This window comes from Ictalurus punctatus, chromosome 16, assembly GCF_001660625.3.
Source record: "Ictalurus punctatus breed USDA103 chromosome 16, Coco_2.0, whole genome shotgun sequence".
NCBI lineage: Eukaryota > Metazoa > Chordata > Actinopteri > Siluriformes > Ictaluridae > Ictalurus > Ictalurus punctatus.
Window position 1 is genome coordinate 19,140,695 of NC_030431.2, and position 24,447 is coordinate 19,165,141.

Sequence of the window (24,447 nt, forward strand, 5' to 3'; positions counted from 1 at the left end):
AAGGATTTTCCCTGTTTTTCTCAGAATGGACAAAAGTCATTCAGATTTGAGAATTTACTCCAGTGACGCAGCGCCGTCTAGTGGTGATGTTTAAAAACAACATGTCAACGTTTCACCAAAAAGAGCTAGCGAACAGATCATTTATGCCTTACTTGATGTGTTATTACTTTTATAAAAGTGTGTTATTACTTTTATTACTTTTTTATATTCTGAAATGTATTTTTGCACTAGTGCTAAAGTAGTGTATTTTATTATTATTTTTGGGAGAGCGTTTCTATACAATACCAAATGTTAGCACAACAAAGGACATAAATCCATAGTATGTGTTAAGTCATATTATTTTATAATCTCTGGATACATGTTAAATACAAAAATAGACAGTTTTTCTATATTTAATATATACACGAGTTTGTTTCTGAAGCCATACACGACATCCTATATATTCATTGTATATCCACTGACTTCCAAGGAGCTTGTGTAGCTGCTCTAACTGGTGGATAGGCGTGTGTACACATTAAAATGTGAACAGCCAATCAGGTTCAACCTGCAAGATTCTGAAGTTTGTGGCAGAAAAGTGTACAATAAGCATCAGGTGCTCTGTGAGCTGCTTGCGGAGAATCAGACTAAGGTATAACAGTGTAAACAAAACTACTTTGAATACTACTGTGATAGTAGCTTAAGTAAAGAAGCATAAAAGTGTATATTACTTAAAATAAGTGCACACACTAAAAATAGTATGCAGAATATGTATGCATACTGAAAAAAGTTGATTCGCATGCATGCATGTGGTATGCGTCTATTTCAGAAGTGTTTTGATACACGTAACAGAAACTGTAAACAAAATGTGACAATAAAACTGAACAAAACTGCAAGACAGTCATATTCTTACCCTACCTCTGGATGGAGCTCTCATCAACTGGAGGCTACAGCCTGGAGATTGCTGATGATGGTACCGCTTGAAGTACCATGGAAATGGTTTTGGAGCTCAATTTCACATGGGCATTCTTGATGTGGTTGCTGGGACTACGGTTGCTATGGCCTTAGGACTGCAATCACCACATGCAGTTTTGCACTCGGGTCTCCTTTATTGATCAGTGGACTAGTTCAACAAACAGACTTCATATTAAAACCATAATGAACGTTCTTTTACTTTCACACTATCCGGTGGATTCCCATCTGAGTCTGGTTCCTCTCAAGGTTTCTTCCTCATATCATCTCAGGGAGTTTTTCCTAACCACCGTCACCACCGGCTTGTTCAATAGGGGTAAATCCACACACTTAAAATCTGTATCCTGTGTTTATTTGTTTCTGTAAAGCTGCTTCGAGACAATGCCCATTGTTAAAAGCGCTACACAAATAAAAATTGAATTGAATGGAATATTCTTACCACATGAACAATAAACAAGATCATTCTAAATCACAAACTCCTTGATGCATTCCTAATACAGTTCCAGTTTAAAACTATAGAAAAGTTCATAAGACAAAACAAATACAAAAAGAAACACTGTTCAGTCCCTTGTCAGCCTGAGATACAACCGCTGCCACTGTCTCCTGCCAGGTCTTCCCCTGTGTGCCATCCAACTGCTGCAACTGATCCATAACGCAGCTGCATGACTTCTTTTCAATCTTCTTAAGTTCTCCCACATCACCTCATTACTCTGTTCCCTCCACTGGCCTCGTCTACTGTGTGCTGTGGCCTCCTGTAGCTGCCTGCATCAATTAAAACACTGATGCTTGCCAACAACAACCCCAAAAACAGATCATCCCTCATCTATCTTAAGTATGTGCCTTAAATGTTAGTTAACTCGGAGTAGTGAGTAAACACACAAAGCACCAAACAGTTGAACCAAGGCATAGAACTAACTGTAAGTTATTTCAGCTACAGTCATGGGGGGAAAAAAAGAAAGTACACCCTCCTTCAGTTGTATTTTTTCATGTATCAGAGCCTAAATAACATTTCTGTGGTCCTCACCAGCTTCTATAAACAAACCAATAACTCAGGCGATAACAACAACAACAACAACAACAACAACAACAAACACAACAGATTTCAATATGTACCCCCCCCCCAAACCCAAACCAACATTCAGAAAAAAGGCAGGATAAAATAAGTACACACTGTAATTCAGAAACATATAGAACCACTTTTAGCATCAATAACCTGAAGTAAACATTTTCTGTAGGAGTTTATCCGCCTCTCACATCGTTCTGGAGAAATTCTAGCCCACTCTTCTTTACAACAGTGCTTCAGTTCATTCATGTTTGAAAGCATTCATTTAATGCTCTCTTAAGATCCCTCCCACAGCATCTCACTGGGGTTGAGGTCTGGACGTTGACTTGGCCATTCAAACACCTTGATTTGTTTTCTTCTTTAGCCGTTCAGAGGTCGATTTGCTGGTGTGTTTGGGATCATTTGTTCTGTTGCACGAACCAATTTTGGCCCAGGTTAAGCTGCTGGAGAGATGGCCTCAGATTTGTCTCGAATATTCTCATACAAAGTGGAGTTCATCATTGTGTCAATGTTCCCAGGTCCTGTGGCTGCAAAATGAGCACAAATCGCTTCCCTCCAGCACCAAGCGTGACAGTTAGTATGACAGATTTTGTGATTGTAGAAGGAAAATCATAAAAGACAAATTGCATCGTCAATTTTGAAAAAAGCCACTGCAAAAAAAAAAAAACCTTCTTATGGACTGGTATGAGGTGTTTGTGGTGATATGCTGTGTTTGGTTTTGGCCAAACACGGCGCTGCGCATGATGACCAAACATCTCCAACCTTGGTCTCATCAGACCAAAGGAAATTGTTCCAGAACTTTTGTGGTTTGTTCAGATTCAATTTTGCAAACCTGAGTTGTGCTCCTTAACTTTTTTTTTTTTTGAAGAGAATGGGCTTCTTCCTAGCTACCCGTCCAGGACAGCCACACTTGCTCAGTCTTTTTCTGATTGTGCTGTTATGAACATAAACATTTCATGTGCTTACAGGAGGCCTGTAGGTGTAGCTCTTGGGTTTTGCTTCAAATCTCTGAGCATTAAACGGTCTGACCTTGGACTGAATTTGCTGGGACACCCACTCCAGGGAAGACTAGCAACTGTCCATATGTAAACAATCCTTCTCATTGTAGAATGGTGGATTTGAAATTGTTTGGAGATGGATTTATAACCCTTGGATTAAGGAATGGATTTAAGAAAATCTGCTGTTATTTAACAAAGAAAATCATGTAATTATGAACATGGTGATGCTTTCTCTAAAGATATGTTTATTAAAAATGTATGGAATGCATGTCCAGTTTCAGTGCTTTATACACGATATGGTCAAAAGTATGCGGACACCTGCCCATCACACCCATATGTGGGTCTTCCCCAAACTGTTACTAAAAAGTTGGAAGCACACAATTGTCTTTGTATGCTGCAGCATTACAATTTCACTTTAATGGAACTAAAGGGCCCGAACATGTTCCAGCATGACAATGCCCCTGTGCACAAAGTGAGGCCCATGATGGCATCGATTGACAAAGCTGGAGTGGAATAACTCGAGTATCCTGCAGAGATCCCTGACCTCAACCCCACAGATCAACTTTGGGATACTCTGGGACACCAACTGGACCCCAGGTCTCCTCACCTGACATCAGAGTCTGTCCTGTGGATGAATGGGCACAAATCTTCACAGCCACATTTCAAAATCTACTGGAGAGCCTGATTCTCTACATGGCCAAAAGTCTGTGGACACCTGATCGTCACACCCATATGTGCTTTTTGATCATCCCATTCCAGATGTATAATATAATAATAACCTCCCTTCTTCTGGGAAGGCTTTATACTAGATTTTGGAGCATGGCTGTGGCTCATTCAGCCACAAGATCGTGCACTGATGTTAGGCGAGGAGGTCTGGGGTGCATTCGGCGTTCCAGTTCATCCCAAAGGTGTTCATTGGGGTTGAGGTTAGGACTCTGTGTAGGACACTCTGCGGCTGTGGCTCAGGTGGTAGAGCGGGTTGTACACTAATCGTATGGTTGGCGGTTCAATTCCTGACCCACATGACTCCACATGCCGAAGTGTCCCTGGGCAAGACGCTGAACCCCAAGTTGCTCCCGATGGCAAGTTAGCGCCTTGCATGGCAGCTCTGCTCCCATTGGTGTGTTTGTGTGTGTGTGTGTGTGTAAATGGGTGAATGAGACACAGTGTAAAGCGCTTTGGATAAAAGCAGACCATTTACCAGACCATGACTCTCCAGTTCTTCCACTCCAACTTTGGCAAACCATGTCATCATGGGACCTCACTTTCTGCACAGGGGCACTGTCAAGCTGAAGCCTCTACAGCATCCAAAGACATCCTATACACAGTCATGTGCTTTGGGACAACAATCTGGTTAGAAATCCACAAACCTTTAGCTATAAAATGATGCTGTATATCGACCCTAGTTGATCATGTCCGCCGCTTCCGGTTGTTTCCTCGTCGCTGCTGATGTCACACCGCCACGCCGTGACGTCACTCCGTGCCACTTGCTGTCTCGCTTTTTGATGCGGTTCTTTGAAAAGTCGCGTGCAGGAGCTTTAGCCGTTAGCTGCTGCTCGGAAAGGAGGATACTCCGACTGCAATAAAACGGGCGCAGTAATAAAACGCGCACGAAGCTCAGAACCGCACTCAAGTTTTTTATTTTTATTTTTATTTTATTTTAAAACAATAAAATATATTAGTAGTTCCGTTAGCGAGGCTAAGCTGAGGGTTACAGCTGGCTAACTAACGCTAGCTTTACATATTTACCTTCAGCTCCTTGTGCTAGCCGGTTTCAGGGTTCAGCTAATGTTTGAAACCGAGCTGAGAAGTAGGATTTCTGAAAAGTACCAAGATATATAGATAGATAGATAGATAAATAAATAAATATAAAAGGCCCGCTATTAATGCAGCAAAAGGTAAGTGAAAGAGCTAGCTGTCGTTTCTTGTTCAGAGAGCATGTTTGGAAACGGAAAACAATGTCAGGTTAAACTGCAGGGAGGAAGTTTCATCTCTTTCCTCTGCTTTACATCACACAGAGACATGTTCACGCTACATTACTGTCTTTCATTTCTGAATATGTAATATTATACGATATTATAATATGCCTTGACTTATAATAATGGCGCGTTATTTGTGTGTGTTGCTGTAAACACAGTGGAGACTCCTTTTATTCATGTAAATAAATGATGCTCAGTCTGTCCTTATCATTTGGTGTCAGCTCCTGAAGAGAGAAATAAATGTTTCTGGATTTGTTCAGTCTTACTCACTGCAGGAAATGACTTCAGGGTGCTTTGGTGTGCTGATGCCACTAAACAAATGAAATTCAAACTCACTGAGGATGTAAGCAGACTCAAAACACAGCAAAAATTCAGAGAGTTTAAGAGTACGTTAGAGGGTTTATTTTATTTATATATATATATATATATATATATATATATATATATATATATATATATATATATATATATATATATATATATATTGATTGATTGATTGAATTTCCGGCGTGTTTAGGTTTAGGTGATGCTTTTGTGTGCCATGTCTGAAGGCTTGTATTCCCTCTGTGTGTGTTTTTGGACTGTTATCAGACTGACAGGTTCCAGTGACAGATGGTCAGCGTCGTTGGTCACGGAGAGTCACCGACCGTGCCTGTGTTTTGGTAATCCTTCTTGTTTTGACAAGCTTGAGTCCAGCTGTAGGTCTTTTGAGAATTCATCGTTACTTGATTAGTGCTGTGAAGTCTATACGGTGATTTAAAGTACCGAAGTGGTTTAGATAAACAGAATCGTGTGTGATTTGGAGAAGAAAATCATATTGTAATATGGTACACTAGGGCTGGGCGATATGAAAAAAACGTCATATAGGAATACTTGAGGACGTTTCTACGAAATGAGATGCATATCTCTGACTACGTTTACATGGACAGCAGTAATGTAATTATTGACCTTATTCTGAATAAAACAATATTGTGATTAAGGTGTTTTCATGAGTTGCTTTTAGAATATTCCTTTCATGTTCCCATTTTACATGTTATAGAACATAGATCGATTAACAGCACACGTCATTACGTCACTGCGCCATGGTGTCTGACGTCCCTCCAGAATTTCACGTATCAACATACAGTTCGTCTTCATTATGGTACCGTATACAGTTTTGGGGTGTTTAATTTTTTATTTTAAAAGCCTCAAGTGCAGTTAATTATTTGTCATGCTTTATGTGCAAATAGACGACTGCTTGAAGCTGTGGGCTGCGTCCCAAACCGCGTACTTACCTACTATATAGTAGCTAAAATACATGTATTTCGCCTACTATATAGTAGGTAAGTACGCGGTTTGGGACGCAGACGCGCTGTCTTGTTTGCGGACAAACGGTTGAGCGCTGCCGTGTGTGATCGTGTCCTGTCGCAAAATGCAGTGAAAACTCCTACACGGTGTTAATAGTGTGATTAAGGTGTTTACATGTCTGTAATACACTACAATAATATGACTAAAACAAGAATACTCCACATGTCTTAATTCGATTTATGTTTACTTCGAGTATGACTTTAATCGGATTAAGGTCATCAGTAATCGCCTGTTACATGCTAGTTTCTTAATAAGAGTATCGGGTTAATATCGGATTATTGTTGTCCATGTAAACGTACTGATTGTTTAGACCACAGCGCCGCTGAGATCTTGCTTCTGATTGGCTGACAGATGTTCTGAATGTGTGTGATTAATTTTCAGTTCAATGCACAGCTAAAAAATCACTCCGGCAAGTTAATGGAAATAACGGAAAGGTTAAACAAAACAAAATGACACAGTTTTAATCGTACAGTAAGCAAATAAGTAAGCAACGACAAAATTAATTTGGGTTAAATGTTTCTGGGGACAAGTGGACGCGCATCAGGGCTGAGAGACGGGATCTGTACTTGTTTTTTATGATGTTGAAATGTGAAAAACCCCTCTCACGAGCTGCATTGCTCAAAGGAAGGAATAGTACGGGACAACTTTAGTACCTTGTAGATATTGGAGTAACAATCTGGATTGCTTCTGTTAACTACCGTGACTAAATCATACACAGAGGATGCTGCCAAGCGGTTTCCTGCTCGCTTTAAACGCATCCATTCTTTTATAGTTGTGTCTCTGTCAAGAGGCAAGATGGCCTCATATTTATTGAGAATGGTGCTGATAGTCGTGTTGTCATGTGGAGGTCTTGCATTTCTTGAGGCAGGATCAAAAAACTAAAAAAATGATCACATGACTTTAGAGATCCAACTCACCAGTTAAACCTCTGAGCAAATCAGTTTTGTCCCTGTCAGCATCAGCATTGGAAATGGTGTGATTCCTGTGCTGGCCTTCTCCATCAAGCAAAAGAGTGAACTGTCCGATAGCTAGCACGAGTTTGATCTGACGTTTCTTCTGAGTTGGCAGAATGCCAAAGAAGTTGCTTAATGTCTGTTGTTTTTTGAATATCTCTCTCAGTATTACAGTTCGACGGTGACTGTGCATTTACAGCTATTGGTACGCAAATGAGTGGTCTAGGCTAGTTAACCCTCCGCATTTTTAATTTCGGTCACGCACGTGCACCAGTTATATGCACCCCCGCAGTTACTGGAGAGAGAGACAGAGAGAGAGGGGTAACGGTCACGCCGCTTCTCCTCGTGGCTGCATTACCGCCTCATGATGTGCATTATTATCTAACAATTCAATGGACCGGAGTCAGTTATTCTTTACATATAATTTAGCTAACAAACCATCTGCCAAACAGTAGTAAAATAAACAAACAAATGTTTTGATGGTACTTTTCTTTAATGCCTACAAAGACAAAGAAGAAAATCATTTATAAATAATTACTTCAAATCAACGGCATCCGTTTCATTTGTAATTATTAAAATCATTTAAAGAAATATTTCACAGTATCTCAGAAAAGTGTATCGTGTAATCATTTATCACGATATCGATATATCGCCCAACCCTGCGATACTCGATATTTAGAATTGCTGAATGCTTTTACTGAAGATCTTTCCAACACACTTAGCACTGACTCGATAGTATACAGTTGTATAAGTGTAATGATTTATAAGCACATTATCCGATGTCACCCAGACGAGGACGGGTTCCATCTTAAGAGGAACCTGATTGGTCAGAAGTTATCGATCTTTCTTTTTCCATAAGAGCATCTTTGACAGTAGTGCCGGCTGTAATTCAAACCACAGGTTTATATGAATGCACTCAGTCTAATATGGTCTTGTTTCTACAGTAACTTACACTCACAGTCCACTTTATTAGGAACACTCATGCTCATTCATGCAGTTATCTAATCAGCCAATCATGTATCAGCAGCACAAAGCATAAAATCATGAAGGCAGAGGTCAAGAGCTACAGTTAATGTTCACATCAGAATGCAGGAAATATGTGTGCTCTGTGACTTTAGCAATGGCATGGATGTTGGTGCCAGATGGGCTGGTTTGAGAATTTCAGAAATTGCTGCTCTCCTGGGATTTTCACACACGACAGTCTCTAGAGTTTTCATCGAGTGATGTGAAAAACGAAACAAAAAAAAAACATCCCGTGTGGGGAAGGTCTGCAGGCTGAAACACCTTGTTTACGAGAGAGGTCAGAGGAGAATGACCAGACTGGTCTGAGCTGACGGGAAATCTATAGTAACTCAAGTAAAGCACTCACACAGACTCACCCACACTGGGCAGTTGGAAATGAGAAAAAGACTGAGTGATTTTCTTCAAATCTTCATCTGTCCAGTTTGGGTGAGTCTGTGCGCATGATCGCCTCCGATTCCTGTTCTTTTTTTGACAGGAGTGGATCCTGATTTGGTCTTCTGCTGTCGTAGCTCATTCACCTCAAAGTGTGATGTTTTCTGCATTCGGAGATGCTTTTCTGCACATCACAGTTGTGAACAGTGATATGAGTTACTGTATCCTTCCTGGCAGCTCGAACCAATCAAGCCGTTTTCCTCGGACCTCTCATCAACAAGGCATTTCCACACGCACAGCTGTCGCTCACTCAATGTTTTCTGTTTTTCGCACCATGCTGTGTTTTGTGTGTGTTTGTGTGAAAATCCCAGATCAGTTGATTCTGAAATACTCAAACCAGCGCATCTGGTACTAACATCCGTGCCACGATCAAAGTCACAGAGATCGCACTTTTTCTTCATTTTGATGTGAACATTAACTGAAGCTCTTGTCCTGCATCTGCATGATTTTTTTTGCATCACGCTGCTGCCACACGATTGGCCGATTAGACGACTGTATGAACGCGCAGGTGTACAGGTGCTGCTATAGAGTAAGGGAAGACAGTAACTTTAACAGTTCAGGTTGATAAGTTTCCATGATCAGTTTTGAGACACGTGTTTCCGTATGTCTCTTGCCTTTCAGTCTGTTCTACTTGATTCTGCTAAAAAAAAAAAAAAAATTACCACGATGTCTGCATTTTATAAACGGCCTCTGTTAGTCGATGCTTTCAGGTTGACCTGCCCTTTTTGTTGGGTTTTCCCACTAAGTCTTTGTTGGCAGTGAACGTGAGTATTGAAACTGAAATGTCAAATGCAGAAGAATGAAGTCTCAGGTTATTCCAAGAAAATGTCAGTGAATGCTGTCAGTGTACTGGTGCGCATTTAAGAGCTGAATGCTTTCTTTGCTGCTGGATATTTCAGTAAGAACTCTGCTTTAATCCTGCAGTCTGAAATGTTCCTGTGTATGTGTGTGTGTGCATACTTTACCATACTAGATGGGTAGATGGGTTATGCCTAACAGCCCCTGGGTGTGTGTGTGTGTGTGTGTGTGCGCGCGCGCCTTCTCAGGATACTGAAGATGAAGCCAGAGATGAGTCCAGTGTGATTTTGCCTCTTTGTTTCAGGGCTGTATCTGAGGTACAGGAAATGGTAAAGGATAGTATTTTGCTAGGAACAGAAATGCAACCAAAAACATAATCATCCTCATCAGTTCCCAAATAGAAACTTTAATTCAGAGTGTTTTCATTCCAGCGCACAATCTTCTTATTTTTGTCTTACTTCCCAACTCCCAAATATTTTGGATTTAACGTCATATCTTGTGTGTGGGTTCATTTGTACAAGCACAGGCTATAGCGTTAGATACATGGCTACAGTTCATGGATGAAGAAATAAGGCAAATTATGCTGTAAATGGCCTCAGTCGTGAGAATGAGAGAAAAACAGCATAGCTAACCCAGACATGGGCTGGCCATTACACAAGCCAGCTGGCATGTCTGTGCATTTTTAAACAGGGAATTTGCCTGGGGGTTTTACCCAGTAACACACTATACCAACATTGAAAGCAATTCCAGAAATGATGAGGAAGAAGGTGATTGAAATACATCAGTCGGGGAAGAGTTACAAAGCTATTTCAAAGGCTCTGGGATTCAAAGGAACCACAATGAGAGCCATTATCTCCAAATGGAAAAACTCAGCACAGTATTGAACCTTCCCAGAAGTGTCCAAATTTCCAGATTTCCTCCAAGAGCACAGTAAATACTCATCCAGGAAGTCACAAAAAAGCCAAAGACATCTTGTATAGTCCTTTAAAACAAAAGAAATAGTGCTTGAAAAGTCATTGAAAGGTCTGGAATTCATTCTGAAGCATCTGTACGAATCCGGATACGATAAGTCCTAGAAGTAATTGAAGGACTGATCTCCAGTTATCTGAAGTGTTTGTTTGCAGTTATCGCTGCTTAGGGTGGCATAGCCAGATTCGAAGTTTAAGGGGGCAGTTAGTTTTTCACATGGGTGATGGATGTTGGATAAATAATAAATGAAAACTGTATTGTGTATTGCTTTATGTTGTGTTTTGTTTGAAGATCTAGAACCAGTTCCTATGAGAGACACAAAAACAGACAAAGTACTAATACTTTTTCACAGCACTGTATTAAATGGTGGTTTATGGCACTCAGTCTCTATGATTTTCTTGTTGTGGTGATATAATGAATTTTCATATAGGCCTGCTTCTGTTATCTCGCTGCATTTTAACACATTCACGTTTTAACTTCAGTGGAATTCCTTGTCGCAGAGATGGTGTGATTAGTCCGCCACGCCTGATAGGAATAAGGAAATCTTCTCTTGAGCCTGCTCTGAGAGAGGTTCTGGGAACTGTTTCTGTTGATATAAATGATGTTGTGTTTTTTTAAATCAGGGTGAAGAATGTTCTGATGGCTGGCTGTGAAGAACAGGAACAAGGGAGAGGCGAGCCGACTCGGCCCTTTTAACTGAGCCGGCTTATGAACCGGCGCCAGGAGCTGTGCCATTCTCCTCCTGCCCTGTTGGGACGAAGGGTGGCGCATAGCACGGGGGTTTGACTTGGCACCGTGGCGCAGAAGGCACGAGGCAAAGCGAGACCGAGACATGTCGGAGAGCGAGGATGCTGATCACCCTCGCTTCTTCGTTGGTGCTGATGATGGCGAAGGAGAGGAGCTGCTAGACCCAGGCCGAGTGCTGGGCTACGACTGCCTCTACGAGAACGTCGAGGAGGAAGACGAGGATGTGGATGAGGAAGAGTACGACTCGGTATGTTGGATTAATAATTCTGCATGTGCATAATTATTGTAGCTGTCTTCATATACAGAGGTGGACCAGTCCTAAATTCATTAGCCTAACAGGTAAGTGAAAGCTCTGATGTGTTGCCCAGTCCCTTGATTTGATAAGTATCTCAGCTGCTGTTCGACATGGGACACATGTCCTCTCCATCCTCCTGTGTTCATGACACAAGTTACATGTGACTGGCCATGCCCCCTCCCATCCCTCCCGAGCCACAGGTAGTGCTATCGTCAAACGGCGATAATTAGGGGCGAGATAGGACGATAGCATATTGAACGTAGAGGCCAAAGCTTAGAGGACACCGCATGTTGTGCTAGCAATTTATTCTGACAAGTAAAAGCCGTTGTGTGTGTGTGTGTGTACATACACGGTCAAATACAGAAGAAGTAGCATGCACCGTAGTTGCAGCATTGAGGTGCATCAGAACACCATGAATCGTGTTTTGTTTAAATATACAAACCAAATAAAAACATTAGTTTTGTGAAAACCCATAGCGGGTTTTTTTCCTTTTCTGGTTGTTGAAAGAGCGCGTTCTAGTCACCTCTAGCCTGCTTGTCTGGTTAGAAACCGAATAACCCGGACATGTATGGACATCTTGCCCTGGGAGCCCAGGCTACTAATTTGTCCACCCCTGATAATATGCAATGCTGTGTGTCTATAATCATGTTTATGACCCTATTCCAGGTAACGTGATCGTTGTTAAAGGAATAGTCGGGTGCTTTCAGCCTAATGTCTATTTCATGCAGATAGGAGTTTTGAAATTGTTATATAGTCACATTGTTTTTTTTGTTTTTTTTTTAAACTTGTATTGACAGTGCTCAACATCTGCTCATAGATTTGCATTGTAAGTGAACTTTTGTTCCTTTTCTGTGGCAATCAAGCACATTACAGATGTTGTTTGTTTGTTTTGGCCCTGCGTACTGTCTTGATTTATGTATCTAGAAAAGCATTTGGCAAAATCCAACACAGCATGCCAAAAATTTATTTAGCATAATGTTGCCCCGTAGAGCAGACAACAGCATCTGACCTCTTGAGTGTTTTACCAGCTGCTGAGTTTAAATTGTTGGACTAAATTGAGCACTAAAATGGAGTGTTCATTCTACCCTGCAGCCTCCAGAGAGACAGATAGTGGTGGGAATCTGTGCCATGGCCAAGAAGTCCAAGTCCAAACCGATGAAGGAGATCCTAGAGCGCCTTTGTCTCTTCAAATACATCACGGTGGTCACATTCGAGGAGGAGGTTATCCTCAATGAGCCTGTGGAGAAGTGGCCACTGTGCGACTGTCTTATCTCATTCCACTCCAAAGGTGAGTGGGGTAATGTTTGTGTTGCACACACATGCACACTTCATTCACACACTGCCTACATTCATGGTGTGGGGCCATGAAATACCTGCAGCTGTGGAAGGTTGGTTCAAACAAGGTTTTGATGAGTGTTTATGAGGAATGAGAAAATATCACAAATAGGAAATGCTCTTTATTTAGACTAGTCAAAGTTAAAGCTGGGCTGTGAATCTTTGTTAGTCTCTGTAGTTGCATTTTCTTCCATATTTGTCTTATGGCTTAGTTAATGTGAAAGAAATGTAAACATTGGGCTCAGGTCTCCGAAAGTAAACATTTACTTGAGCTGTTGATCTACTATATCCAGCATACTTTCTCTAAGATTGGGGAGTTTATGCTGTAAAAATTGGATTTCCAATCAAACATTGTAAAAAACAAAGCAAAAAAAGCATTCTTTGATCATGAGATGAAATCAGCAGTCTTAAATAATGCGATGTGATCATTCATGACTGATTTCGCACCATTTCGACCAAAGACATTTGAGATATTAAAATCCGTGTGTGCCCTCTGACACACAATGCTCACTGAAACTCAAGGAACAAGAAGTACCACAACAACACGTATTTATATAGCACATTTACAAACAGCATATGTTGACAAAAGTGCTTTATATACCAAACAATTCAAAAACCTAATACAACACAAAGAAATATAGTTAGACACACTAAACACAGTCAAAAGCGATGAGTCTTCAAATGAGATTTTTAACTCTCAGAGGCTCTGATATGATATATCTCCTTTCGATATTCAGCAAAACCTAGGAATAATTAAATAAAGACGTATATTGCTGAAGGAGTTCTGAAATCTAGGGAGGTGCCAATGCATATAGACCCTTAAAAACAAATCAAACTTCTATTGAACTCTTATATAGTGGTAATGGAGAAACATAAATGAAACATGCTAATGGACAGAAAAAAAAGATGTTTATCTCAAGCTCACTTATGGGCCCTTATATTTGTATGATCCTGGAGTGATGAAGTTAGCATCAATTTATCATTTTCTTTCATTGCAGGTTAGCACTGTATAATCTGATATATAGAACACCTTACTTCACAGACTGTTCTAGAACACGACTGGGATCTTGTACAGTGTGTTGAGTTATAATTTTACAAGACTGAAATTACACAGGCCAGAACCAGCTTCAGATGACTTTTCGGATTGGAGTTTGTGTGATTTTCTCTCTAGTGCTAGATGCCTCTAATGCCTTTGTGCAGGCATTTTTTTTTCTTACACGTTCTTTAGCTGCTTAATATTGCGAATGAAATTGTTGTTTTTTTTGGCTCAGGGATTATGGGTTAGGAAGTATGGTGCAATTCGGATTATTTTTCAGTGCCAGATGAATAGACAATTGCTGTTTTGTTTTTTGTTTTGCTTTTGTAAGTAACGTAATAACTAGTGTTGGAATCTTGATGCTGTCTGTCATCCAACGGATCATATTATTCCCCACTTATGCTCATACACTTGATTTATGCCCATATCCAACAAGTATTTGTCAAAACCAAGCTTTACAATAGTACCCTAATAAATCCAACACATCTGTTGTATATGGGCAGTCACCACTGACAAGATTTTTTGTCTCATTTTCCTGACCGGAGTAAAAAACTGTGGAATTCTAAGGGCAGTTATGGAAAATAAATAGACATCAATATACACTAAGGCCAAAAGTTTGTGGTCACCTGACCATCACACATGTATGTGGTTCATCCCCAAACTGTTGACACATAGTTGTAAGCAAACAGTTGTATAGAAAGTCTGCTGTAGCGTTAATATTCTTTTCACTGGAATTAAGGAGCCCAGACCTGTTCCAGTAACCTTGTACACAATGCAAGGGCCTTGGAGACATTTCGTGCAATTACCACTCTCCAAAATCTAGTGGAAAGCCTTCCCAGAAGAATGGAGGTTATTATTATCAGCAAAGGGGCACTAAATCTGGAATGGGATGTGCAACAAGCACATATGGGTGTGATGGTCCACAAACTTGGCCATATTGTGTATATTTACAAAAGATGAATTTGAAGAAGAGCTCTTCTGCAAGAGCTTTGTTTGGGAAGAATTCCTAAACAAAAATAATTTCATTCTACAAACATATTTCACATATATATACTTATGAATGGCCAAACAACTGCCCTTAGACTTCCATTATATGTACAATTTGAGTAAACAGTTTTCTTGTCTTTTCTCAATAAAGGGGATGTGTCAGTGCGCTGGTTACTGTAACTGAAAACCCTTTTAGATGCGGTTGTAGACTCAAAATGCTGAAGCACTTCAATAAAGTTATTGTTCAGTGTCTGTCTTTTGTTTTTGCTTTTTAAAGGATTTCCACTGGACAAAGCTGTAGCTTATGAAAAGCTCAGGAATCCATTTGTGATCAATGATCTGGATCTGCAGTACTGTATTCAGGACAGGTGAGCCTCAAAAGCGCAGAAGCTTTGCTAAAAACTACATGACAGGCAGAACCAGGCTCCCCTTTGAGGCAGTGTTTGGGTTTGTTTAACAGCAGGAACATCTGTCGTCGCGGTCATGTGTAACATGATTATGATTGCAGTGTTTATCTTTGATCTGTTTAGTGGAGGTGGGGGACTGCTGGGAGACTGCTGCTGCCATGTCCTTTCAAATCACAAACACATCGCCGCAAATCAAAATATATCAAAAGCTATATGTGCATTTTGTCACCTACATTTGATATATTTTATTATATATAATTATTTTAACTTGCATATACATAACAGACAAAAGATTATTAATATATTCATATACATGGCATGCAAAATATAATTTAAACAAAATGCATCAGATAAGCGTCATCTTTTCTTGTAGTAAAGTATGTATTTTTGTCCGAATACAAAATGTTTAATATTTTTACACATCTTGTATATTTTCTGTGTTGTGACTCTTGGTGAACAGGAGGGAAGTGTATCGTATCCTGAAGGCAGAGGGTATCCAGCTTCCACGCTACGCCGTCCTTAACAGAGACCCAGCCAGACCAGAAGGTTTGTATAATGGCTTTGTGAACTTTGTGCAGCAGTGTTTTTATATCTACAAATGACACACTCATGACTAACACTCCTCCTATAAACGTGAAGATCTTTAGCTGTTTAGTTTGACCACAGTCGTGAAATGTCAGAGAAGACCTTTTACAGAATAAAGTCGTTCCTCCCCTCCCACGTTCAGCTTTAGCTTTAAATGTTTAATGTTTAATTTAGCTTTAAATGTTTACTGAGTCTGAAATCAATGGTGCCTCTTTGTTTGTCCCCTTTGATGACCTGCAACTCACCAGAGGAACCAAAACAACTATTTGAATTACGCTTTCAGTTGCGTTATAAAGTTCATGCTAGCAGAAGGAACACCATGGGGGGTCAGGGATTTGGTTCTTCTCTCCCATTAAAAATGTGTTTCGTTTTTTGGGGGTTTTTTTTTGTGCAGCTAAAGGTCTTGTCAGTCAACCCATTCTGTGTCCGTGGTAACAATGCTGGTGCCATGGCAACATCTGTCATGCATTGCCACTCTCTAGCCCTCTTTCTGTGTCTCTCTGTCTCTTGTCATGAGTTTGTACTCATGAGACTTGGTTTTTCAGTAACAAAACAACGACCAGATGCTGCCATTTTTCATTTCCCCTTCTCCTACGAGTCTGCCTCTCGGTTTCCATCAGCCTTCAGATTGCTCATTTCTGCCATATTCAAGCTTGATGTTGCCAGAAGCTGCATGTGAAAATTGCATCCTTTGAATCGGCATCGTCTCTTGTGTACCGTTATGTAAGCGAGTGAGGTGAAGTGGAATTGCTGATGACGGTTGTGTTTCTACAGCGATGTCGCAAAGCATCTTTCAGACTTGTTTATTTTAATCATGCAAATCAGTGAGACAGGGTGGCTCGTCTTTCTCACAAGCTTTATTGAGCCAAAAAAAAACAACAACCCCAAAACAGCCCTCACCAGTGAAGATGTTTAGTAAACACTTCCTGTCTTGTTTCTTCCCTGTCTCCTGGGAATGTTAAAGGAGGATTTCTACAAAAGTGCTAATGTAGGCAACTTTGGATGAAAACCTACAGGCTCTATACAGCTCAATTACAGACATTGGCTTTTCTTGATAAGGGAATCCTCAGAAGTGGCGAGAGAGGTGTTTTTTTGACTGAAGAGCCAGAACATCTTAACAGCATTTTGTCAGCGTTGCACAGAGCTGCAACTATTAATAGAAAATCAATCAGGCCAGGGCGGGAACGGTTTAGCTGACATTTAAGTTGTCAGAAAGAACTGACTGCTGTCTCAGTAAGAGCACACTTTAATCAATCCCTTCTGAGCAATCAAGATTGTGCAGCGTGTGTGTGCCTTCAGTGGAACGCTTGGAGTGATCACAACATGATCGTTACCGGAACACAATGCCGTGTTGCTTTGTTTTTCATTAACACACATTCTGTTTTTGATAAACTCTGTGTGTGCTCTTGTCATGTGATAATCACGCTGGTAATCTGGGCATGCTTACATACCAGAAACATTTTGTTTTCTCTCCAATACGATCAGAACATGGGCTGGACAGATACGCTCACTGAGCACTTTATTAGGAACACGTGCACTTACACATTTATGCAATTATCTAGTCAGGCAGCAGTGCAGTGTGTTAAATCATACAGAAATGGGCCAGCAGCTTCGGGTAATGTTCATATCAACTATCAGAATGGGGAAGAAATGTGATCTCGGTGATTTTCACCATGGCAAGATTGTTTGTGCCAGACTGTGTTTGTGCTGGTTTGATTATGGATTTCTCTGATTTATCTGATCTTCTGGGATTTTCACGCACAACCAGACTCTTGAGTTTACTCAGAATGGTGCAATATGGAAAAAACAACATGAGCAGCAGTTCTGCGGAAGGAAACATGTCGTTGATTAGAGAGGTCAACGGAGAATGACCTGACTAGTTCAAGCTGACAGAAAGGCCACTCTGTACTATTGTCATTGTTTTCATGTGCAGTATAACATGCCAAACTTTAACATTAGGATTTATGTTGAGAAAATAGTAAAATAAATGTACCTTGTTTTTTTCCCCCCATAGATTAACTGAATACCTGTGATGTAAAATATTGCTAGATGGGATTTCGAGCTACATGGATTTAAAAAATGACATTATTAACTGTAACATATTACAATGAAATGTTTCCGGAACAATTAAAGATGTTTTTTTTTTTTTGGGACCCGTTTCTGTTTATTGCTGGTTGATGGAGTTTCCATTCATATTTCACCTGAAAAGATTAGGTTCCTCTGGCTTAAAGCACACCTATTATGGTTTTGAAACGTGCCTAATTTTGTTTTAAAGGTCTCCTACAATAGATTTACATGCATCTGAGGTCAAAAAACACTTTTAACGTGCTCATCATTTAAACTGCAGCATTACCTTTTTTCCCCCAGTGTCACAAACGACTCGTTCAAAGATCCGTTCTAAAGGATTCAGTCTAAACTCCTCCTCTCAGAGAGCATACTCTGCTCTGATTGGTCAGATGTCCCAGTCTGTTGTGATTGGTCTACCGCTGTCAAAATGGGGGGGGGGGCTGGGGGCTGGGAAGGAGGAAACGCCCACTACCATAACAAGTTTCAGCTCCGGCTGTTCATGAGCAGCCGATGAAGACCAGAGGCAGGGCTTTTGTTACCAAATTACGTAGGTTAGTACAGGAAGTAAGTCTGGAATTACTAACGACTCGTTTCAGCTGTTCAGAATCGCTTCCTTCTTTTGGGAGTCAATAACCCAGTTTGCGTTGCGCTTTGATTATTGAAACTTTGCAGACGTTTGTACATTCACAAACAGCTCTATAACACACTCCATGTAGGGTAATATTTGAAAAACCATATTCGGTGCACTTTAAGAAGATTAGATGTGCTGTCTCTGTTATATGGATAATGATGGACGGGGAAGGATTAACGTGGGGCAAAATGCATCACGATATGAAGCTCTGATTTCCCATAGCATAGTTCACCAGTAATTTATTAATTTTCCAAGACGCACATCAGTCTTCAAATTGCTTCATTAAAGTGAATGTTAGTGAGTGTGTCTTGGTCCCAAAGCATTACATTAAGCTATCTGGCAGACAGTTTTGTGGTAAAACATCACTGTGGTATCTCTTGTTTATTATGTGTTTATGTGCATGGTGACAGAATGTAACCTGGTTGAGGGAGAGGATCATGTGGAGGTAAATGGGGAAATTTTCCAGAAGCCTTTTGTGGAGAAGCCAGTGAGTGCTGAGGACCATAATGTGTATATCTACTACCCCACATCTGCAGGAGGGGGCAGCCAGAGGCTCTTCCGCAAGGTTAGACACACACAAACAACAATCTAAATAAGATACTATATCCTTATGTCATTGTTCTTATTTTTTATTTTTTTATTTTTTTGCAGATTGGCAGCAGAAGTAGTGTCTATTCCCCTGAGAGTAGTGTCCGGAAAACCGGCTCTTACATATATGAAGAGTTTATGCCTACAGATGGGACTGACGTTAAGGTAATAAATGTAATAAGTTTAAAGTCATTCAGTGCTCTTCAGAGCTGAAGGTTTACCTCAGCTCAAGGCAGAGATATTCAGTGTCCACAGTGTGTGTGATGCTGTGACATGATTAGTATTACTTGGAACAGTGCCCTGGTGCTGAAGCCGTGTGTAATATGCTCTTGTGAAGGACTGTCTGCTCAGGCATAGCCAATTTTCCATCTGTTCACTTCACACACATACAAACAAAAATACACAGACTTCCCAAGCATGTGTTCTGTTTATTCATATGTTCTGGTGTGTGTTTGCGTACACGTGCGTACATATCGCCTCAGGTGTACACAGTGGGTCCAGACTATGCCCACGCCGAGGCCCGTAAATCTCCCGCTCTGGATGGAAAGGTGGAACGAGACAGTGAAGGAAAAGAGGTGCGCTATCCTGTCATCCTCAACGCCAGAGAGAAGCTCATCGCCTGGAAAGTCTGCCTGGCCTTTAAGGTAAGCACATACAGTGGAATTGAGATCTTCATTTTCAGTGCATTTGAGCCTATTATTGAAATTTGAATCTCATTATCAAGTCATTATCGAGTAAGGCGGATACTTAGCAGTTCATGGAGGCCGGATGAGTTGTGGAGCTGGGGGATTACACTGTTTCAGAGTTATATTAAGGAATCGCTGAGTCACGGCAGTAAATAACTGCAGTACAATGAAAAGTTTCTTGGCTCTTTGTTATGCTGTGGAGATGCTGTGCCATCAAGTGGTGACAGTTGTATTACAGTTAACTAGAGGTTTAACACACAGCGTTGGTACTGGTGTGTTTCTTTTTGTAAAAAATCTGGTTTCAGGACTTATAACAAGTGATGCACAACACCTTGAGTATTTTCATGATGACATCATTTGTACTAGTAACATTATAGTACGACTATGTTGTATGATTGTTTTTATCTCAATATACCAGCATATTGTCACACCCCTAGGAACAACACTTTACTGTAAACATATGTTAATTAACATTTAGCAGTCCTTATTACTCCTTATTACTATTTTTGGTGACACCTGACAGATGCCTCTAAAGTAACAAATCTTTATTATGGTTCATTTTTGGGATTAAATTGAAATACACTGGACTTATGCTTTAACTTTTTAAATGTTCGGATATATTTTTGCCTTCCCCTTTATTGTATCCAAATGTTTTTGTTTGTTTGTTTGTTTTTTAAACAGACTGTAAATTTACCTTGTTGTTTGGACATTCACAGTGCTTCTCTGTCATTGTGTTTTCACCGTGGCTGTCAAACTGCCCGGCATGTTTTTCCTGAACAAATCCATCTTCCTTTTTATTGGCAACGTCTGCTAGATAGAACACAGTGCCGGTTGAAGCTGCATAAAAATTCAAAACATCTACCAGAAGTGCACTGATTGAGCAGAAGTATACTATTCAAACAGAGATTTAGATCTGTCATGAGCAATGTATTATGTACACATGTAACAAAAATCCTGAATAATTGAATGAATTTTACATAAAGCTTGTACAGAACCGTATTTTAAAGGACAATATTGCCTGGGAAAATGTCACTCAATGTCACTGAACCTACCTTGACTAGCCGCCCTTGTGGTACTATAAACAGTGATGTTTTCACTCTTTTTGTTTTCTTTATTGACAGCAAACAGTGTGTGGGTTTGACCTTCTTCGTGCTAACGGCCAATCATACGTCTGTGACGTGAATGGCTTCAGCTTTGTGAAGAACTCCATGAAATATTATGATGACTGTGCAAAAATTCTGGGGTATGTAACATTTTTATGCAGCATATATTTTTTTTCCCCCTTCATTATGTCCACTATGTGGTGAGCTGAGGACTTTCTCTCTCTCTCTCTCTCTCTCTCTCTCTCTCTCTCTCTCGGTCATAAAACAGTACTATCTAATGAGTGAATGCTATGTTTGTGTAGACAGTTAACCTGGCTTATACTGTATATCAAACACGACAGCAAAGAAAAGACCTTTTGCTTTCTTTCTCTCTCTGTACAGGGCACTCCATGGAACTCTAATTGTTTTCAATGAAACCACAGGGTGCTGGTTTTAAGTAACATCTTATTTAAGTTCGCTGATGTTAGAGTCTGCAGGGGGCTGATACAGGTTTATTAGCTTTTGCCTTCCAATTCGTTAATGTTTGGACCTTGTACACCAGGCGAAATCTTTTCTAATTTGTAAACACTGACCCTGAACTGTGAACGGTCTCTAGCTCTGTATGGGTCCCGCACATGCTGTTTTTTTCTATCTCTAAGATCATTTACACCTCTGACCTGAGGCAGGGCTCACATGTTGTTAGAGGTAATTAAAATAATCTGGAGGCTCACGCTAACTAACTCTCGCTTGAAAGATATACGATAATCACAGACAAGAATTAGAAAAAAACATTTGGTGCTGATGCACCGAATTTCATTCAGTACAAACATTATATCAGACTTGTATGCCATTTTAATCAGATCCTGGCTGCAATTAGGTAAGGTTAATGAGGGTCAGATCTGTGATGGGTTTCTGAACTAATCAGGTGTGAAGCCATGAAATCTGGGGCAGGCCACTACAATCAGCTCATCCAAAGAACAGTTGGATAATTATATATTGTACCTCAAATACGCTCTCATGATTTTCTGAACAGTTTGAATAGTTCACATGAATACAAGGATTTGCCATGTAATCTCTCTCTGTTTTCTCAGGAATATCATCATGCGAGAGCTAGCGCCTCAGTTTCAGATTCCGTGGTCCATCCCTCTGGAAGCAGAAGACATTCCCATAGTTCCCACCACCTCCGGGACAATGTGCGTCCTTTATTGACAATTGATTATTAACTGTTATACTAGTGTACTGTTATTCTCAAATCTGGCGGTCAGAAAGTTTGATTGACATTTCCGGCAGTAATTCAGGCTGCAAGACCAATCATAGAGTTGTATTAACGAGCTTGTTCTACCATTATATAGTTTCTATAATAAAAGCTATATAGTAACAGCTTCTATAGCAGATATTTTTCTGGTTGTATGATTACGCTTTAGCATATTATGGAAGAAGCCTCCAGTGTCAGGTCTTCGTGATCGCTAGAAATAAAACAGTTGTACAGAAAAGTCTAAGGACTGAGACTTTGTGCTTTGCTGTTTCTCTGTAACAAGCTAAGCAATATTTTACCTGTCTTTTTAAAGTCCAGAGAAAGTGACAGAACAACTATTTTTAGCTGCTATAGTGTGAACGATAACAGGAACTAACTTGTTTTGAGGACATGTTCCTTAACATTTAACGGATAAAAAGTATGAACTGTTGCTTTTTTTAAAATATGCTATCATCGACAAATTGCTGTTGGATTGAAACACTTTAGGATTTTCTAGAAAATGATAAACCACCCTGTCATGTTTTATTCCTTACTTAACTGTTGCCAAGTATATTAAAAGCAGTGTTGTATTTTTTTATTTTTACCTTGCTCTGCTATAAACACCACAAGTTCTGGGTTGTTTTATTTCTTTATAACTGCTGTATGTCATGTTTAATAGGATGGAGCTGAGGTGTGTGATTGCTGTGATCCGACATGGAGACAGAACTCCCAAGCAGAAGATGAAAATGGAGGTTCGACATCAAAGGTACTGCACTGCTTGTGCTCTGTGTTTATCTCCTTAAGCTCTGTTTTGAATCATCATCATCGACCAAGAACTATAAAATTCACTGATGCAGTACAGGTCCTGTTTCTTGCTGTAATCCTCAAGTGCATGCAGAGATTGTTGGAGCTGATGTTAGGTTTGCTGCTTATTCTCAGCGAGTGCAATTTTTCAGAATTGAAAAATAACTCCCCCGTACTGCTATGGAGTGAAATGGTTCAAGCTGCTTGTATATGGGTCATTGTGTGTGTCTCTTTCAGATTCTTTGACCTCTTTGAAAAATACGAAGGGTATAAAAGTGGAAAGCTGAAACTAAAAAAGCCAAAGCAACTTCAGGTAAAGACGTTTTCATTGAGTATTTTTAAATGAAAGGTTCCATTATCAGGTTGCATATGGATGTCTATATTGCCTGACGCAGTTTATGAATATTACTTCATGTTTTATCACAACAGGAAGTTTTAGACATCGCCAGACAGCTGTTGGTTGAACTAGGGCAGAATAATGATACGGAAATTGAAGAAAGCAAAGCCAAACTTGAGCAGCTGAAAACGGTCCTTGAGATGTAAGTGGAGTTCTCCATAACCATGATTGGCCTCTTTCAGCTGTGGACCAAATGTGGTGCTTGAACTTGGGTTGGTCTTTAACCTGACACAGATCCTTTCCTGGTGCTTAAACATCCTTACAGCTGGTTACTATGGTTACGTAATGATTTGTGATTACTTCTGGACTCGATTACTGGAAACACAACTATAGTGTGTGTGTGTGTGTGTATATATAAATCCAACACAAGTTCCCATGTCTCGTTTCAGGTATGGCCATTTTTCAGGTATTAATCGCAAGGTCCAATTAACATATCTCCCGCACGGCTGCCCAAAAACATCTAGTGAAGAGGAAGGTAAGACTTTTCTGTATTGCCCATAATTTCATGTATACATAAACTTATTTGAGTGTGTCAAATGGATGTCGGTGTCTTCTAATACCTTAGCAGTTCTCACAACTGTGTATGCATATGTGTTTCAGATGTTCGGAGGGATGACCCATCCTTACTACTGGTGCTGAAATGGGGTGGGGAGTTGACTCCAGCAGGCAGGGTACAAGCAGAGGAACTGGGTCGAGCTTTTAGGTGCATGTACCCTGGTGGACAAGGTACATTTACAGGAAAACCACAACATGTCTCACTTCTCTAATACTCACTATATAACCTCTTCCTTTGGCTAAAAGATAAATTAATGTTTGAGGGAAAACTGCTTCTCCAAAGGGTTTGCAAGTAGACTGTTGTGAAATAAACTAATGGAGTAATCCCAGTGCCTCAAACACAGCTGATTAAACAGTCAGTCTGCTGAATCTCTGCTTTATTGCTGTTAGCATATTAAGCACTTCCTTGTCTTTCTGTCAAGTGTTCTGTGAGCAGATTTCTTTTTTACTTTAACACGTTTCCTTTTCCATTGCCCAAGTTTTATCTAAAGCTCCTTCTGC

General features: G+C 40.2%; 1 protein-coding gene and 1 long non-coding RNA gene across 12 annotated transcripts in view; one reads left to right on the forward strand and one right to left on the reverse strand.

The window, feature by feature from the left end:
- Positions 1–4,430: 4,430 nt before the first annotated feature.
- Positions 4,431–24,447, forward strand: part of ppip5k2 (diphosphoinositol pentakisphosphate kinase 2) — a 40,713-nt gene continuing 20,696 nt past the window's right edge. For 2 of the 10 annotated variants that reach the window (XM_053686699.1, XM_053686701.1), the window contains exons 1-15: positions 4,435–4,907; positions 11,134–11,504; positions 12,645–12,840; positions 15,188–15,278; positions 15,778–15,863; positions 19,011–19,165; positions 19,252–19,353; positions 19,671–19,832; positions 20,996–21,117; positions 22,048–22,149; positions 22,870–22,956; positions 23,232–23,307; positions 23,424–23,533; positions 23,781–23,866; positions 23,992–24,117. In XM_053686699.1, the coding sequence (XP_053542674.1) occupies positions 11,343–11,504; positions 12,645–12,840; positions 15,188–15,278; positions 15,778–15,863; positions 19,011–19,165; positions 19,252–19,353; positions 19,671–19,832; positions 20,996–21,117; positions 22,048–22,149; positions 22,870–22,956; positions 23,232–23,307; positions 23,424–23,533; positions 23,781–23,866; positions 23,992–24,117 (1,663 nt within the window). In that variant the 5' untranslated portion in view covers positions 4,435–4,907; positions 11,134–11,342. Of the gene's footprint in view, positions 4,908–4,947; positions 5,375–5,579; positions 5,651–9,132; positions 9,859–11,133; positions 11,505–12,644; positions 12,841–15,187; positions 15,279–15,777; positions 15,864–19,010; positions 19,166–19,251; positions 19,354–19,670; positions 19,833–20,995; positions 21,118–22,047; positions 22,150–22,869; positions 22,957–23,231; positions 23,308–23,423; positions 23,534–23,780; positions 23,867–23,991; positions 24,118–24,447 lie in introns of those variants that run through there. The other 8 variants (XM_053686694.1, XM_053686695.1, XM_053686703.1 and 5 more) reach the window with 8 other exon arrangements.
- Positions 19,597–21,025, reverse strand: LOC108277050 (uncharacterized). Of its 2 annotated transcripts, XR_001815055.3 has the most exons (3): positions 20,927–21,025; positions 20,569–20,681; positions 19,597–19,825 (listed from the first exon to the last, which is right to left on the reverse strand). It is a non-coding gene; the product is annotated as an uncharacterized LOC108277050 (long non-coding RNA). The 2 variants fall into 2 exon arrangements; XR_001815054.3 differs by lacking the exon at positions 20,927–21,025 and having other exon boundaries at positions 20,569–20,917.